Source organism: Prionailurus bengalensis, chromosome C2, assembly GCF_016509475.1.
Source record: "Prionailurus bengalensis isolate Pbe53 chromosome C2, Fcat_Pben_1.1_paternal_pri, whole genome shotgun sequence".
In the NCBI taxonomy this organism is placed as follows: Eukaryota; Metazoa; Chordata; class Mammalia; order Carnivora; family Felidae; genus Prionailurus; species Prionailurus bengalensis.
The window spans coordinates 153,192,185-153,205,960 of NC_057350.1; the positions used below are offsets into that span (position 1 = coordinate 153,192,185).

Consider the following 13,776-nt stretch of genomic DNA (forward strand, 5'->3'; position numbering starts at 1 on the left):
GAGTGGTCGCCCCGACCAGGGAGGTAGTGACCGGAGGGGAATCTGAGTCTGGGGGACCGGAGACAATTATTTTTCTTGACCTGGGTGCTGTTACCAGGTTTGTTTGGTTTGCAGACATTCATCCACCTGTACACTTAGGAGACGTGCCCCGATCTGCGCGAATCATCGATTTCAATATGCGTTTTAAAAACACCTTTACGGGAACAGACGTATATGCAGGTGTCAGCTTGTGCGTGCATGCACTCTCTCTCTCTCTCTCTCTCTCTCTCTCTCTCTCTCACACACACACACACACACACACACACACACCAGTATATACCGGTGAGCCTCTGTAGGTCCGTGGGCATACACGTGTCTCCAGAACCCTTGCAGGCATGTGGACACAGATGGATACAGTTGAGACAGAGAACACTATTTTTAGGAAATACTTCCAAGTCAAAGAGGAGGCTTCCTGATTTACTTGACTGGTGATTGCTGATGGTGGAGAGAATTGCCCTGCAAAGGGCTGTTGTCATCCAGGCTGGCTTTTTTTTTTTTCTTTCTTTCTTTCTCCTCCCCCCCCCCCCACCTTTTTTAAAAGAAAGACTAATGACTTTATGGCTTTTGTGAACATGATACAAGATCATCCTAACTAATTCAAGCACTAAAGGAAAGTACAAAAAGGAAAGTGTACAATTACCCAAATTCTTACCAGCTAAGGGGGAAAAAATCATTCACCTTTGGTGATGAGTATTACAGACACCTTTCTTTGTTCACTCGAAGATGGAAGCTACACAAAGATCGCTTTTAGAAAATGGAGCCCACTCCCTCACTTGCTATTTTTAACAGAGATGCTCCTCTAACTTCACTTGGATGGAACAGAAGAACAAGACACCGAAGGATGGGGTGGTTCTTACAGTGCGGGGTCCTAGGACCTCTGCTCTGACTTTCCCTCCACACATTCCTTGCTGCGCTTCCCTGGGGAAGGCTGTGTAGCGCTTGCTCACTGTTTACCTGTCACCTGGCCAGGTGCCTGCCTCCCAGCAATCACGGTGCCTGGTCCTGGGCTCCTTGCGGGCTGTGTGCAAGGGCCGATGCGGCAGATCACTGGGGTCACTGGTGACATGTTTCTCGGGAGTGAGATCAAGGCAAAGCCTGCCTTTGGTTGGCGGAAAGGGATTCTGTCCTGGCAGGGATCTCCAACAGGTGTCCACCCTGCCCTCTTGAGCTGGTGCCCGGCCATTCCTGGGTTTGATGTGGTAATTAGTGACACTGCCTCCCCCTTCCCGGTGGTGTCCCAGTCAGGAGCTGTGCCTACCACATCCTGTTTTGCTGGGACAGTCAGGAGCGCATTCTTTGGCCTCCATGTCATAGGCAGAGCCTGTTCGCACCAGGTCCTGGATCGTTTGAGGCCACTGGGGCCCACATTCCCCCGGTCTGGCGTCATACATGTGTGCCGGTTGGACACCCTCGTGGATGGTGGTCACTGTTGTCCGCTTCTGCTGTCACTTGTTCAGATATGGGAGGAAGGGAGCAGGTGGGGAGGTGTGAGGAGCCTGAGATGCTCCATCTGAGTTTCCCATCTTTGGAAAAATGCTCCCCCTGGGGATCTCGAGGTGGGGGGTCCTCTGCTGCAGCCGTATACACCAGGGGGCCAGCACCTGCATGACTGTTACCCTGCTGTTTCCAGAAACCCGTGGGATTTGCCTGCGTCTCATTCGGCAGACACAGATGCCCCTTCAGTTACCAGAGGTTGGCACCCCCGTGCCCCAGGAGAAGTCTGGGCAGCCTTCCCCTGCAGGCGCATGGTGCTGTGGGGAGACAGAGCGGCCCCCACCCTTTGGCCCCCGCGCCCAGGCTGCGTCTGCCTGGAAAAGAGACCCAGAGTTTGGGCATTGGCCCAGGAGGCCTGTGATCACCCTCCACAGGGCCCCAGGGGTCCCTATAGAAGGGACAAGCTTGAGAAGAGGGATGGCACAGGGTGTTCTTCATGATTCCCTCCATCACTCGCTTGTTCAGGACCAGCCCTGCCACAGACCTGATAAAAAGGTGACAGGCCCCATCCCTGCCCTAGGGAGCATCCCTCCTAGTCCAGAGAGTGTCAGCACCTTGGTGGGAAGTATCTCAGTAGGCTCGGGTAAGGAAACAACAGGTGCAAGGGCTCCCTTTTGTGTCGAGTGGGGCAGAGCAAAGGGCTTCGGTGAGGCAGCCACTCTTGCCTCCTTGCCATCAAGCGTGCCCCCTGGGATGGGAAAGGGACTGTCCCGCGGGTCCCCACGCGGAGCCCACAGCCCGGAGGACACGGGGTTTACCCAGGCCAGGGTCGGCCAGGTGTGTCTCTGGAGAGGTTGGGAACTGCGCCCGGGACCCTGCCCGCCAACCTCGTCCTCCCCCCCCTCCCCGCCCCCTGGGTCCGGGCACAGCATCAGGCGCCGCGTCTGTGTCTCCTGGCTTCCCCACAGGCCACGCGAGGACCGCCTGGGCCCCAGAAGCAGGATGAGAAAATGGCAGACTTCCTGTTACCTCGGGGCACCAGCAGCTTCCGCAGGTTCACCCGGGAGTCCCTGGCGGCCATCGAGAAGCGCATGGCGGAGAAGCAAGCCCGGGGCTCGGCCGCCTCGCAGGAGAGCCGGGAAGGGCTGCCCGAGGAGGAGGCTCCCCGGCCCCAGCTGGACCTGCAGGCCTCCAGAAAGCTGCCGGATCTCTACGGCAACCCGCCCCGAGAGCTGATCGGGGAGCCCCTGGAGGACCTGGACCCCTTCTACAGCACCCAAAAGGTGACGGCCGCCCACCTCCGTGCCCACGCCTTCCTGCGGCTCCCTGTCGACAGCAGATAGGGAGAGGGCCTCGCCTCCACGTGGGGCTGCGTTCAGGGTAGGCTCCCTGGGCTTCGAGGGAGTGAGTCATTGGTGATCTATATTCCGATCATCTGAATTTTATTCCGGAATAAAAGCCAGAATTACGCAGCCTGATACGGTTTGGTGTTAGAAGGGAAGGAGTGGGCAGAGCCGCGGTTGTCTTGCCACCTTGTGGAGTGCCCTATTCTGGAAGTCATTGTGCTTAGACTTTCCCCTCTGGCAGACTTCTCCCCGTCTTGGGTCCCAGCGCACAGCACGTGGTCCCCTCTCCTACTAAGGACACCCTGTGGCCCGCACGCTCTGGCGAGAGGGTTCGCCGGGCGTTGGCCGTGCCTGGGCAGCTCAGGCTGGGGGCCGAGGCAGTGGCTCCTGGGCCTCGCAGGCTGGCAACAGGGACTGTGAGGGCCGGTGGGACATCCGAGAGGGGTGGGGAGGGAGCTTACTCTGCCATTGTCCCCCTGGGTGTGGGGCGGGGAGGTGGCTTTTGTCCACTGGGAAGGGTGACTCAGGCTTCCTCCCAGTAAGGATTTGCACCCAAGAGGTGAATTCCCCCATCTGGGTACCCTGCCCCGGCCTCACCTCTCAGACCACCAGCAGATATTTGGTGGAGGCCTTTCCCCAGAAGGCCAGGTCCTAAGGAAGAAGGTGGCTGGAAGGCAGACAGAGTCGGTATTCACAGGGCAAGTATGAGCATGCGGCAGTGTAAGTCCTGTGTGTCTGTGTCACCAGGTGCCTGTGTGTGTGTGTGTGTGTGTGTGTGACCATGCCATGAGACTGCATTTAAGAGACCAGGAGCCTGAGGGTCGGTGTGCTGCACAGTTGTCTCCATGTGTGATGTGAGTGGGTGTGCGGGTCAATGGGTAAAGGGAGAGCCCACCCAGTCGACATGCGCAGCAAGAGAAGACACCTTGCACCTGCTGGCACTTGCCCCTGGTTCAAGTGACACAGGTGAGGTTGAGGTCGAAGGCTGGGGCGACAGTTGGGCTCAGAGTAAGGCTGGAAGCTGGGATCCGTCAGGGTAGGTGGGCCTAGGTCCCAGTTGGCCAGAGCGGGAGGTAAGAATTAGGGTGAGGGTTAAGGCCAGAGCTGGTGGCCAGTCCGGGTTTCAGTGGCAAATGAGAGCGGCAGTTAGGTGGGAGTCAGCTGGGACAGGCCGGAACCGTGGCAGGAGGACCCAACTGAGGATGGAGGGGAGACTGGGCTGGGCTTTGGGGGGCGGGTAAGAGTTGAGGCTGGAGGCGGCCGGGGACACTGGCTTCCATCCCTGTGATCAGGAATACTTGAACCATGGCCTGGGTCTGACTGTGGCCTCTAACCTTCTGTCTCTCCTTGCTGCCCCCTGGCCACACTGCCTGAAGTCCCGAGGGGTGACACAGGTACCACAGCAGAACTTTTTGTCCTGACACATCCAGTCAGCTTATCTTTCCAGCTCAGATTAAATAGAACTTTGTCTCACCAGCTCAAGCTTCGCAGAAGCACAACCCCTGAGCCACCTCAGCTGTGCCGGGCTTAGCCTGGGTGGTGGTGGCGGCGGGGGGGGGGGGGGGGGGGGGGCAGGGAAGGGGGGGTGCGCTGCTGTCCTCGAGGGCTGTATCTGCACGTGGCTTAGCCTCCAGCACCTCCTGTCCACTCCCACATCCCACGGTGCTGTGTGGACAGTGTCTTCTGGAAGCCTGCAGAAAGGGTCCGCCTTGGGCTGCTCAAGACCCCACCCCCACCCCGGAGAGGGGAACACCCAGGTGGCTCAGTCAGTTAAATGTCCAACTCTTGATCTCAGGTCAGGTCTTGATGTCAGGGTTGTGAGTTCAAGCCCCACAGTGGACTCTGTGCTGGGTGTGAGGCCTACTAAAAAAAAAAAAAAAAAGAGGGGCGCCTGGGTGGCTCAGTGGGTTGAGTGTCTGACTCTTGATTTCAGCTCAAATCTTGATCTCATGGTGTGTGGGATCGAGCCCTGAGTCCAACTCTGTGCTGATGGCAAGGAGCCTGCTTGGGATCCTCTGTCTCCCTCACTCTCTGCCCCTCCCCAACTCGTGTGTGCATGCACACACACAATAAATAAATAAATGAATAAACAAACAAACTTAAAAAAAAAAAGACACCCCCCCCCCAGTGGGGGGAGACGCTAGGTCATCGGTCATCTCCTCTGGTGGGGGCTGCAGGGCTGACACCTGTCCTGGACTCAAGGAGACAGGGCCTCAGGGCTGGGGTCTGCGTTTTGCCATCCCTGCTTCTCACCTGTTACAGTCTTCTCGAGGACCAGCTCCCTCATCAGTCCCTGTGGCCCCAGCGGGCAGGGAGGGGTCGGCAGGGGGAAGGGGAAGGAGCTGATCCTGGCCAGATCCTGGCCTCTGCTGTGATAACAGCTCGGCTGGGCGCATGCGAGGCCTCTTCCTGTTAGGGCCGTAATTTTGAAACGTAACTTTGCCAACCTGGCGTTCCCCTAAACTTGACCTGATCCCACTGCAGCCGTAGGCGACACCGTGAGGGCCCATTGACCTGCCAAACACACCAGCTGCCTCTTTTTCTCCCACCCCACCCCTTAGCCAGGGTTCTAGGGCTCTGAGCCGACACCTGCCCCCCAGAATCCTCTCTCCACAAGGGCCGAGGGGCCACCGCCCCAACCTAAAACCCCTCTCTGTTCACAGACCTTCATCGTGCTGAATAAAGGCAAGACCATCTTCCGGTTCAGTGCCACGAATGCCTTGTATGTCCTCAGTCCCTTCCACCCTATCCGGAGAGCGGCTGTGAAGATTCTGGTTCATTCATATCCTTTGCAGTCGGTCCGTGCTGTGCATCTTCTCTGGGCCCCACGAGGAGGTGGGCAGGGTGTTTAAGGCTGAGAGCAGGGCCGTCCCCGTCCCGAGGGCCCAGGCAGCACAGTCATCACCTGGTGGCCGGTTGGATGGGCAGGCTCTTGGGCCCCACCCCACACCTGCCAAGTAAGCCTCTGCGTTTCAACAACCTCCCAGGGGATTCTCGGGCACGGGAAAGTTTGGGAAGCCCTGCCTCTTCAGGAGAGAAACGTCCTGGAAGCCGAGCGACTAAGGGATCCTTAGTAGGGATCCTACTAAGAAGACACAGGCCTGTCAGGGTCCCCTGACTCCGATATTGGCTCCAAAGTCCCCTCCCGCCGCCTCCCCACCCCCTTGCAGCAGGTCACCGGGGCTCAGCCAAGGAGAAACCGCTTCCTGGTAAAGAGGCCTCTGGTGCAGTCACACGTGGGCATCCTTCGAGGGAGGCGACACTTGCTTTTTGATTAGGTGTTGACAAAATGTTTGCAGTTTCAGAGTTATCTCAAAGAACTCCGGTTAGCGTTAAATTATATAAACCGCAGCCTAAAAAAGCTGCCGGCTGTGGAGGAGCGCTCTGGGACGGCTGCAGTGTAATAAGGGACGGGACTGGCCTTTGGGCCCCCAGGGGGGCCTCGATCCGCCGCGTGGGACGTGGGACGTGGGACGGGGCGCCGGCACCCAATCGCGGCGGTTCTGCGGACTTCGGAAAAGGGGCCCCACAGATGGGGAGGCGGGGAGGCGGGCAGGCGGGGGTCCGGATGCAGCCGGAGGCATCTGCGGCTCAGTGCGCCCGCCTGGGCAGCCTTCCTCGGGCTGGCAGCTGGCTGGGCTGTTAATCGAATCAGGGCCGCTGGGCTCTGCGGTGGGGCGATGAGTCGTGGGTGTGGCAGGCGGGCCCAAGAGCGCTCCCCGAGGGCCCCCCTCCGTTCCCCACTCTGGATGGACCTTTTCTGAGGCCAAGGCAAAGACCCGTTCACCTCTGGGCAGGGCAGGAGGCTTCGGGAAAACACCCTGCCCCGTGTCCGCTAAGAGGCGGACAGCTCAGGGGCTCCGCCTGCCCAGGCGGGGATGAAGGGTGCTGCTTCCTGGCTCCACTTGCCGCCCAGGTGTGCCTGAGCCTCACCCCAGGGGTTCAGCCGAGGGGCGCTTTGCCAGATTTGCTCTCTGCACGCAGCCGCGCTCTCCCCTCCTCCCGCCGGCTCCTGCCTTTCTCACAGGGCTCCAGAGACCCGTGTGTGTCCAGGGAGAGTCTCACCCGCAGCCCCAGCCGCGGCTGTGGCAACTGCAGGGTGGTCTCCAGGGCGGACAGACGCCGTGGGGGAGGGGCCGTATTCCGGGGACCGCCCGCCCTTCAAAGCGAGGCGCCAGGAGCTCGAGATTGAGTTTTGAGCCCTTCTGCCCACTGCTTCTAAACGCCCCGTAGATGCCCGGGCACTCTGCTGGGCACCGGGGTGTAGGGAGCTGAATAAGACTCTGTCCTTGGCCCCTTGGGAGTTTTGCAGTCCCCCTAAGAGTGGTAAGACAGCTGCAGGAACGGTTGTGGTTGTCGTTCCTGCCAGCGTGTGGGCACAGCCTGGTGGGGACAGCGCAGCGGGAGGGAAGGCCGGCCTTCTTGCTCGCCCTGAGCTGGTCCCCGCCTCACTCCAGGGGCGGGGCCTCCCTGAAAGCATTCTCCGGCTCCCACCTGGGGCTTCTCCTGCAGGTATCTAACCAACCCAGCACTGTTTGGCAGCCGCAGCGGGCCCCCAGGGATGCGACAGCAGCCCCAGGATTCCTCCTGCAAGGCTCTGGGCCGGGCGGGGGCGGGGGCAGGCAGATGAAGCCAGGGAGGCAGTCGGGACACTGGAGTCCCCAGCCTGGCCAGTGTCCATGGAGCAGAGGCCCAGCCTGTGGGGTGCTCCTTCCACCCGGCGGGACCCACCCTGAGGCCTCAGCGCCGGCCTGTGTCCCCCAGGGTCGCTGCCCCAGGGAAGTGGCTTGCTATCGTTGAGGCCCCGCGAAGGTCTCCCAGGGGCTGCCTTGACAAGCCACTGCGTGGGGATGGGAGCGCTCTGCTGGTGCGCCCCCTGGTGGGCTCAGGGCAGCGGGGGAGAAGAAGGGTCCAGATCCGCAGGATTTGGGAGCAGCCTCCGTGCCCTTGAGCCTTGCCATTCAAGAGTGGGGCACAGACCAGTAACGCCCGCATCACGAGGGTCTTGTAAGACCTGCCGAATCTCGGGCCCCACCCCACCCCTTGCATTTTCGCCAGGGCCCCGTGATTCGGGCACACGCCGCCCTGGGCAGTCGTTTACAAGTGTCGGTCTGTGAGGGCCCCATCATTTAAAATGCCGATTCCTGGCCCTTTCCAGACCAGAATCCCCGGTGGGAGGCCTGGGAGTCCACTAGCTTTCCGTGTAGTCCTTTTCTTCGTAATTGAAATATAATCCACATGCCACACAATTTATCATTTTAAAATGTAGCATCACCGCTCTCCAATTCCGGCACATTTCATCACCCCAAAAAGGAACCCTGTGCCCATTAGCAGTCGCTATGCGTTTCGAATGCACACAGATTTCGTGTGTTGAATAGTGAGTTTTCACTCTGCTGACATTCCTTTGTATTGTGGTAAAACACACACACACACACACACACCCCAAAATTTAGCATCTCGAGCCATATGTAAGTATACAGTTCAGCAGTGTTACTATATGCATATTGTCACGCAGCAAAGCTCTACCTAACCCTTCTGCGTCTTGCAAAACCGAAAGTCTGCACCCGTGGCCGGCTCCCATTTTCACATCCGCTGACACCCACCGAGCCACACAGGTGCGCATTTCTGCGCCAGGCCCTTCGGGAAGGGCAAGGGAGCAAAGACAAACTTAAGACAGGGCAGGAGGGCAGCCCCTGCTCTCAAAACCCACTCACTAGTAACAGCCCGGGGACTCACAGGGACGTGCTAGCGAGCGCCCCGTAATTCAGTCCAGCTTCGCTCTGTGCTCCGCCCTTGCAACGCGTCCCTGGGAAGTGGCCTACAAAGTAAATATGGGTATGTAGGATTATTTTTTTCCGATGTATTTTTGTTATAATCCTGCAGGATGTGTTCCTGCCAGAATCAAATAAAAGAAACCGACTGAAGCCCTGATTGCACCGCAGCCACATTCAGAGAGGCCTCACGTTCACGCCGAGAAGCTTTCTGCCTTCCTGGGTGCACAGGATCTGCTCACAAAATCCTCCCACGTTTCTCTAGCAGATTCAAATGGGCAATCAAACCACATGTTTGTGTGTGTGTGTGTGTGTGTGTGCATGTTCATTGAATAGCACAAATATATGAACATGCCCCCCACGGCATCCCTTCTGTTTGGGAGGTTTTTTTTTTTTTTTTTTTTTTGACTCCCCGGGATCTGAAGATAGACGGGCCAAGTTTCAGGCATTCCCCACCACCCATGCAGGCAGTCCTTGCTGGCATTTTAATCATGAGGCTGGGAGTGGGTGTTTGGGGACAATGACACGACAGGATTGAAGATGTTCAGCTGAGCTCAGACCTCGAGAGCTGGCCTTTGCCTCTGCCCACACACGGGGCCGGCTCAGTCATCGGCCTGAAACTGCCAGACGATACAAGCAGGTGCGCCCTGGCCGGCTGTGCCCCTGACTCATCCCCCTGGTGTCGGCTGCACGCTGAGCTCCATGGGGGACCTGGGGATGCTCTGGGCAGAGTCACGTGGACTCCAAGCACCTCTAGGCAGGAAGAGACCACACACGTACAGGAGTGGAAGGGCCATGTTCAGGGTCGGGAGAGCCAGGCAGGGTGCCACGCAGTCAAGTGGCAGAGAGACTAGAGTTTGCTGCACCTCGTCCTAACCTGTCCTTGTGTCTGGAAGAGCCAGGACAGGCAGCTCTTGTGATTCGCCACCCTGGGACCCAGGCCCCGGCTGTCTGGCTCTTCCCCAAGCCTTGATGCTGGAGTTCAGCTCGCCTATGTCTGTCCAGCCAAGTCTTCTGGTCCAAGGCAGCCTGTCCACCCTGCTGTTCTCTGCCAAGGGGCCTTTCCTTCACTCTAGCGAGATGGGTGAGAGGGGTCCCCCCAGTCAGCCCACCTTGCTTCACCTCCACCGGCCGCGCCGCTGGATTGCTGAAAGAACCCTGCCCAGCCGTGGGTGCCTGTCTAAATGACTCCTCCAGGAAGCCTTCCTGCCCGGCCCGGCCAGAGGCGGGTGTCGTTTCTCATACCGTCCTATCTCGGAGCTCTTCAGACGCCTCCCTGTCTCCCACCCGGGGCCAGGCACACGTGCTCCTTAGGTCTGTTCTTTAAAATGGCAGCTAATTGCGATCCTCCCCCGGGTGGCAGTCTGCTCCCACTTTATAGAGCCCGTCACTCATTGGCTTACTGCCCTGAGAATGGCAGAAGCCAAGTGTGGGGTAGCATTCCCCCTTGGCGGGTGGGGACCTGAGGCAGCGGGACTCCCCCCAGCCCTTCAGGCTGGACCCTCGGTGTCGTCATGCAGAGACAGGGCAGCCGGGCTCAGCGTGGGGGGCTCTGTGCTGGGCCAGCCCGGGCTCCAAGCCAGGCCGTGCATTGACCAGCTTTGCACCGGTCGTCTGTGGGTGCCGCAAGGAATTCCCACGACCGTAACGGCTTAAAACAACACAAACTCATTATCTTCCGGTTCTGGAGGTCAGAAGTCCGAGAAGTTCTCACTGAACTCCAATCAGGGTATCAGTGGGGCTGGTTCCTCTCTGGAGGCACCAGGGAGAATCTGTTTCCTAGTCATTCCCGGTTTGTAGAGGCTGCACGGATTCCTTGGCTTGTGGCCCCTCCGTGTGCAAAGCCAGCAACCGCTGGTGGCGTCTTTCCCACCTGGCTCCTGTGTCCCTCTTCCACTTAGAAGGACCCTGTGCTGACTTTGGGCCCACCCAGACAATCCAGGGTAATCTCCCATCTCAAGACCCCTAATTTAATCATACCCACAAGGTCCCTTTTGCCATAGAAATTAACATTCGTGCTTGTCAGGGATTAAGATGTGGTTGTCTGGGTGGTGGGGGGTGGAGGGCTGCGGTTCGACCTGCTGTAGTCACTAGCAGCCTAGCCTTGTGCCTCAGTCTCCCCCCGTACAAAAGGGAGACCAAATCCCCCCCCCCCCCATAGAGTTGTGGGGAGAATTGAATTCGCTAATGGTTGGTTACAGAGAGCAGAGCCTGGCCCCTAGGAAGGGCTCAATAAATACTTGCTCTTCAGGGTCGTTCCTTTCATATTCCGGCAGTCACCTGGGATCCCCAGTAGTGGATCCGTGGGGGTGAGTAAAGCTGGCTGAGGGGCGAGTTACCTGCCCAGTAAGGAAAGCCTTGGCACAGAGCCAGGGTGTGGGGAACGAATTGCATGTGTCAGGGAGGAGGAGTTAGGTTCGGCCCTGGAGACCTGAACACAGGCAGAGGGATGGGCAGCTGTCGGGCTGAGGGACATCCCTCCCCCACCCCACCCCCACACCCCCACCCTCATCCTCGGAGGGATGTCCTCCCACCAGGGAGGAATCAGGACTTCCTGGAGCTGAAAGGCTCTGCTTTAACTAAGGGAGATTCCCAAAGCCCGATCTTCCTTTACCTCAGGTGAGAAATTGGAGAATTCATTATAAACTGGGGGTGGGCCTTGGGGTGCTATTTCCTAGTCGCCTAGATTCCCTAGACAGACGACTAGAAGCGCCGAGGGCTGGCACCTAGATTCTCCGAGAGGCCTCCCTCGCCTCCCCTCCCTCCCCAGCTGGGGCAGCGCCGCACTCCCCTCACAAGTCAGCACCCCAGCTCAGCCCAGTCTCCAGTCTGACTGCACCAGGCTCTGGTTCAGACCTTGCAAAAGGGTGGAGCTCTACTGGAGAGGAAAGAGGCAGGCCCCGAGGGCTCAATTACTTCAGCTCCCTGGCAGCCCGTGGGGATCCTGGGGATCGCAGGCGGCCAGCTGCTGCACGCGGGGCTGGGGCCGGGTCGTGAGTCTGGGGGCAGCCGAAGGGAGCCGCGGTCTCAGCCTCTCTTCTTTGGCTGGGGAGGGAATTTGTGAGAGTACCAGAGTGTCCCTGTTCTGGATCAGGCCCCTTGGGGGTGCCCTAGCCCGTAAGCGGCCCAGGGCCTGCCCCTTGCTCCTCCATAGGCCTTGCAGAGGTGAGAGAGACCGTGGAGCTTAGTTACAGCTCCATCCAGCTTGACACAGCAGAGAAGTAGCCAGAGGGTCGGGGATCACCCAAGGCCTGCGGCAGTTCAGTTCAAGGCCAAGGGCCCAGAAGGATGCCCAAGACGCAGTCCCAACATTTGAGGAGCTCCCCTTCTCCTGGGGAACAGATGGGCATTGCTATTTTGGGAGCAACCACACACGAAAAGAGATGCCCAATGCCCTGGGGGTGCAGAGGCTGCAGCCACCAAGTAGAGCAGGCTGCTCAGAGGGGGTGCTCCTGCTCAGAGGGGGTGCTCCTGCTGAGGGGTTTCTTGACAAAGGAGGAGGGCACTAGGTGGAGTGTGTGCAAAGGCAGGAAACAGTTCGAGAAGCCGTCACCTGCACCCTCGGGCAGTGTCTCCTGATGAGGTATGTGAGTTTTCGCAGCCAACCGTTCCTTCAGCGAAATCCTAGGCCAAAGGCGAAAAGCCTTTGGGGCAGTGGGCGAGAGACCTGGGAGCCCCACTGCCAGGGTCTTCCTCTCCCCCCAGCCGTGGCCCCCGAGGAACGGTTTATAAATCCCCCCTCCCTGTCACTCCGACGCGGCCGTGGGTGAAAGCCTGTGGTCTGGGTGTCTTCCTCCCTGCCCTCCAGGATGGACCCTCCATGGAACTCTACTAAGGGTGCGGTGTCAGCTGCCGGGTCCCTGGCGGGGGCTGCGGGGAGGGGAGGGGACAGGACCCGCCTCGGTGGGAAGAGGCCGGCAGGGACTGGCACAGCCCCAGTGTGTCCCCCTCGGGGCCCCCGCCTCATCGATCTGGTGGCACCGGCCTGGCGGTGACAACCCCAGGGGCAGGACCCTCGGGTGGGAGTGGCCCGGCCGGCCCCCTGCACGTGGCTTTCCTTGACCTCCGCGCCACATTCTTCAGTATGCTCATCATGTGCACCATCCTGACCAACTGTGTGTTCATGGCCCAGCACGACCCCCCGCCCTGGACCAAGTATGTTGAGTGAGTATCTTCAAGGCCTCTCCAGCCGGCCCCTCCCTCCCTTCCTTCCCAGCCCCTACGGGGGGCCCCTGAAGTCACCCCAGAAGTCGCCCGAGGGTCTTGCCCACCTGGAGGGTCCTTGGCCCAGCCCCTTCCTTCCCTGGCCCCTCCTGGTCCTGCCGACTTCTCCCCTTGAGCTGTGTCGTCAGGGGAGGAAGCCCTCCGGGTTAGCAAAGTGGGAGATTCCTCCCTGACCCGCCCTAACAAGGACTGAGCACACGGGGGAAGGCTCAGAAATAAAATCCTAATAATTTATCGAGCACTTAGTGTATGCCGGGCCTTGCCACAGAACGGTAAGCCTCATGTGCTTTGACCCTCGGGGCAACCCGATAGGATGGGTACGGCCACTGTGCCCCTTTGACAGGAGAGGAGGCTGGGAATGGGAGGCGCACCTCGTCCGACGTGGCGTGGCTAGGGGGTGTGGCAGCCGGGCAAGGCCCAGCACGGTCCCCATTTCCGCCCTGTCTGTACTGCCTCCTGTGACCGTTTGCAGTTTCAGGAAACTGCTTCTAGTCCTTTCTTCTCAAATGACAGTACCTTGCCCACAAGTTCTAAAGAGACCTAATAGGCCCTTGGGGCATTCGGTGCCGGTTTTCGGGGAACTGACAGAATGTTAGGGAAGCCTCTCTTACCAGAGTGGCTCGCCTTGCGGCTCTCTGTGTTCACACAGGACCCCCAGTGTCCTCGGTGCCTCTGGGATGAGGGAGGTCGCACCGGGGTGGGGCAGCTCCCATTCCAGCCCGTGGGCCACAGCCCTGGCATCCGGGCATTGGGATTCTTCAGCCCAGCCCACCCAGCCTCAGGTGCTACAGCCTCAGCCCCCTTTCCAAGCCCACCCTGGACCGTTGTATACACCCTCCTGCAGGAAGTTGAGGATGGGCTGTCTCTAGCCGCGGAGGAGCCGCAGCAAGGGGGAGGGAGTGACGTGATCTGAGTGTCCTCCCAGGGCCGACCCAGCGGCCACCATTTTCCCGGTGAGGCAC

The 13,776-nt window shown here is 59.4% G+C and overlaps 1 protein-coding gene across 5 annotated transcripts in view; it reads left to right on the forward strand.

Annotated features, from left to right (window-relative positions):
* SCN5A (sodium voltage-gated channel alpha subunit 5) overlaps positions 1–13,776 on the forward strand; it is a 92,077-nt gene that overhangs the window by 12,696 nt on the left and 65,605 nt on the right. For all 5 annotated transcript variants that reach the window (XM_043595726.1, XM_043595727.1, XM_043595724.1 and 2 more), the window contains exons 2-4: positions 2,442–2,756; positions 5,483–5,601; positions 12,665–12,754. In XM_043595726.1, coding sequence (XP_043451661.1) covers positions 2,484–2,756; positions 5,483–5,601; positions 12,665–12,754 — 482 coding nt within the window. In that variant the 5' untranslated portion in view covers positions 2,442–2,483. The remainder of the gene's footprint in view (positions 1–2,441; positions 2,757–5,482; positions 5,602–12,664; positions 12,755–13,776) is intronic.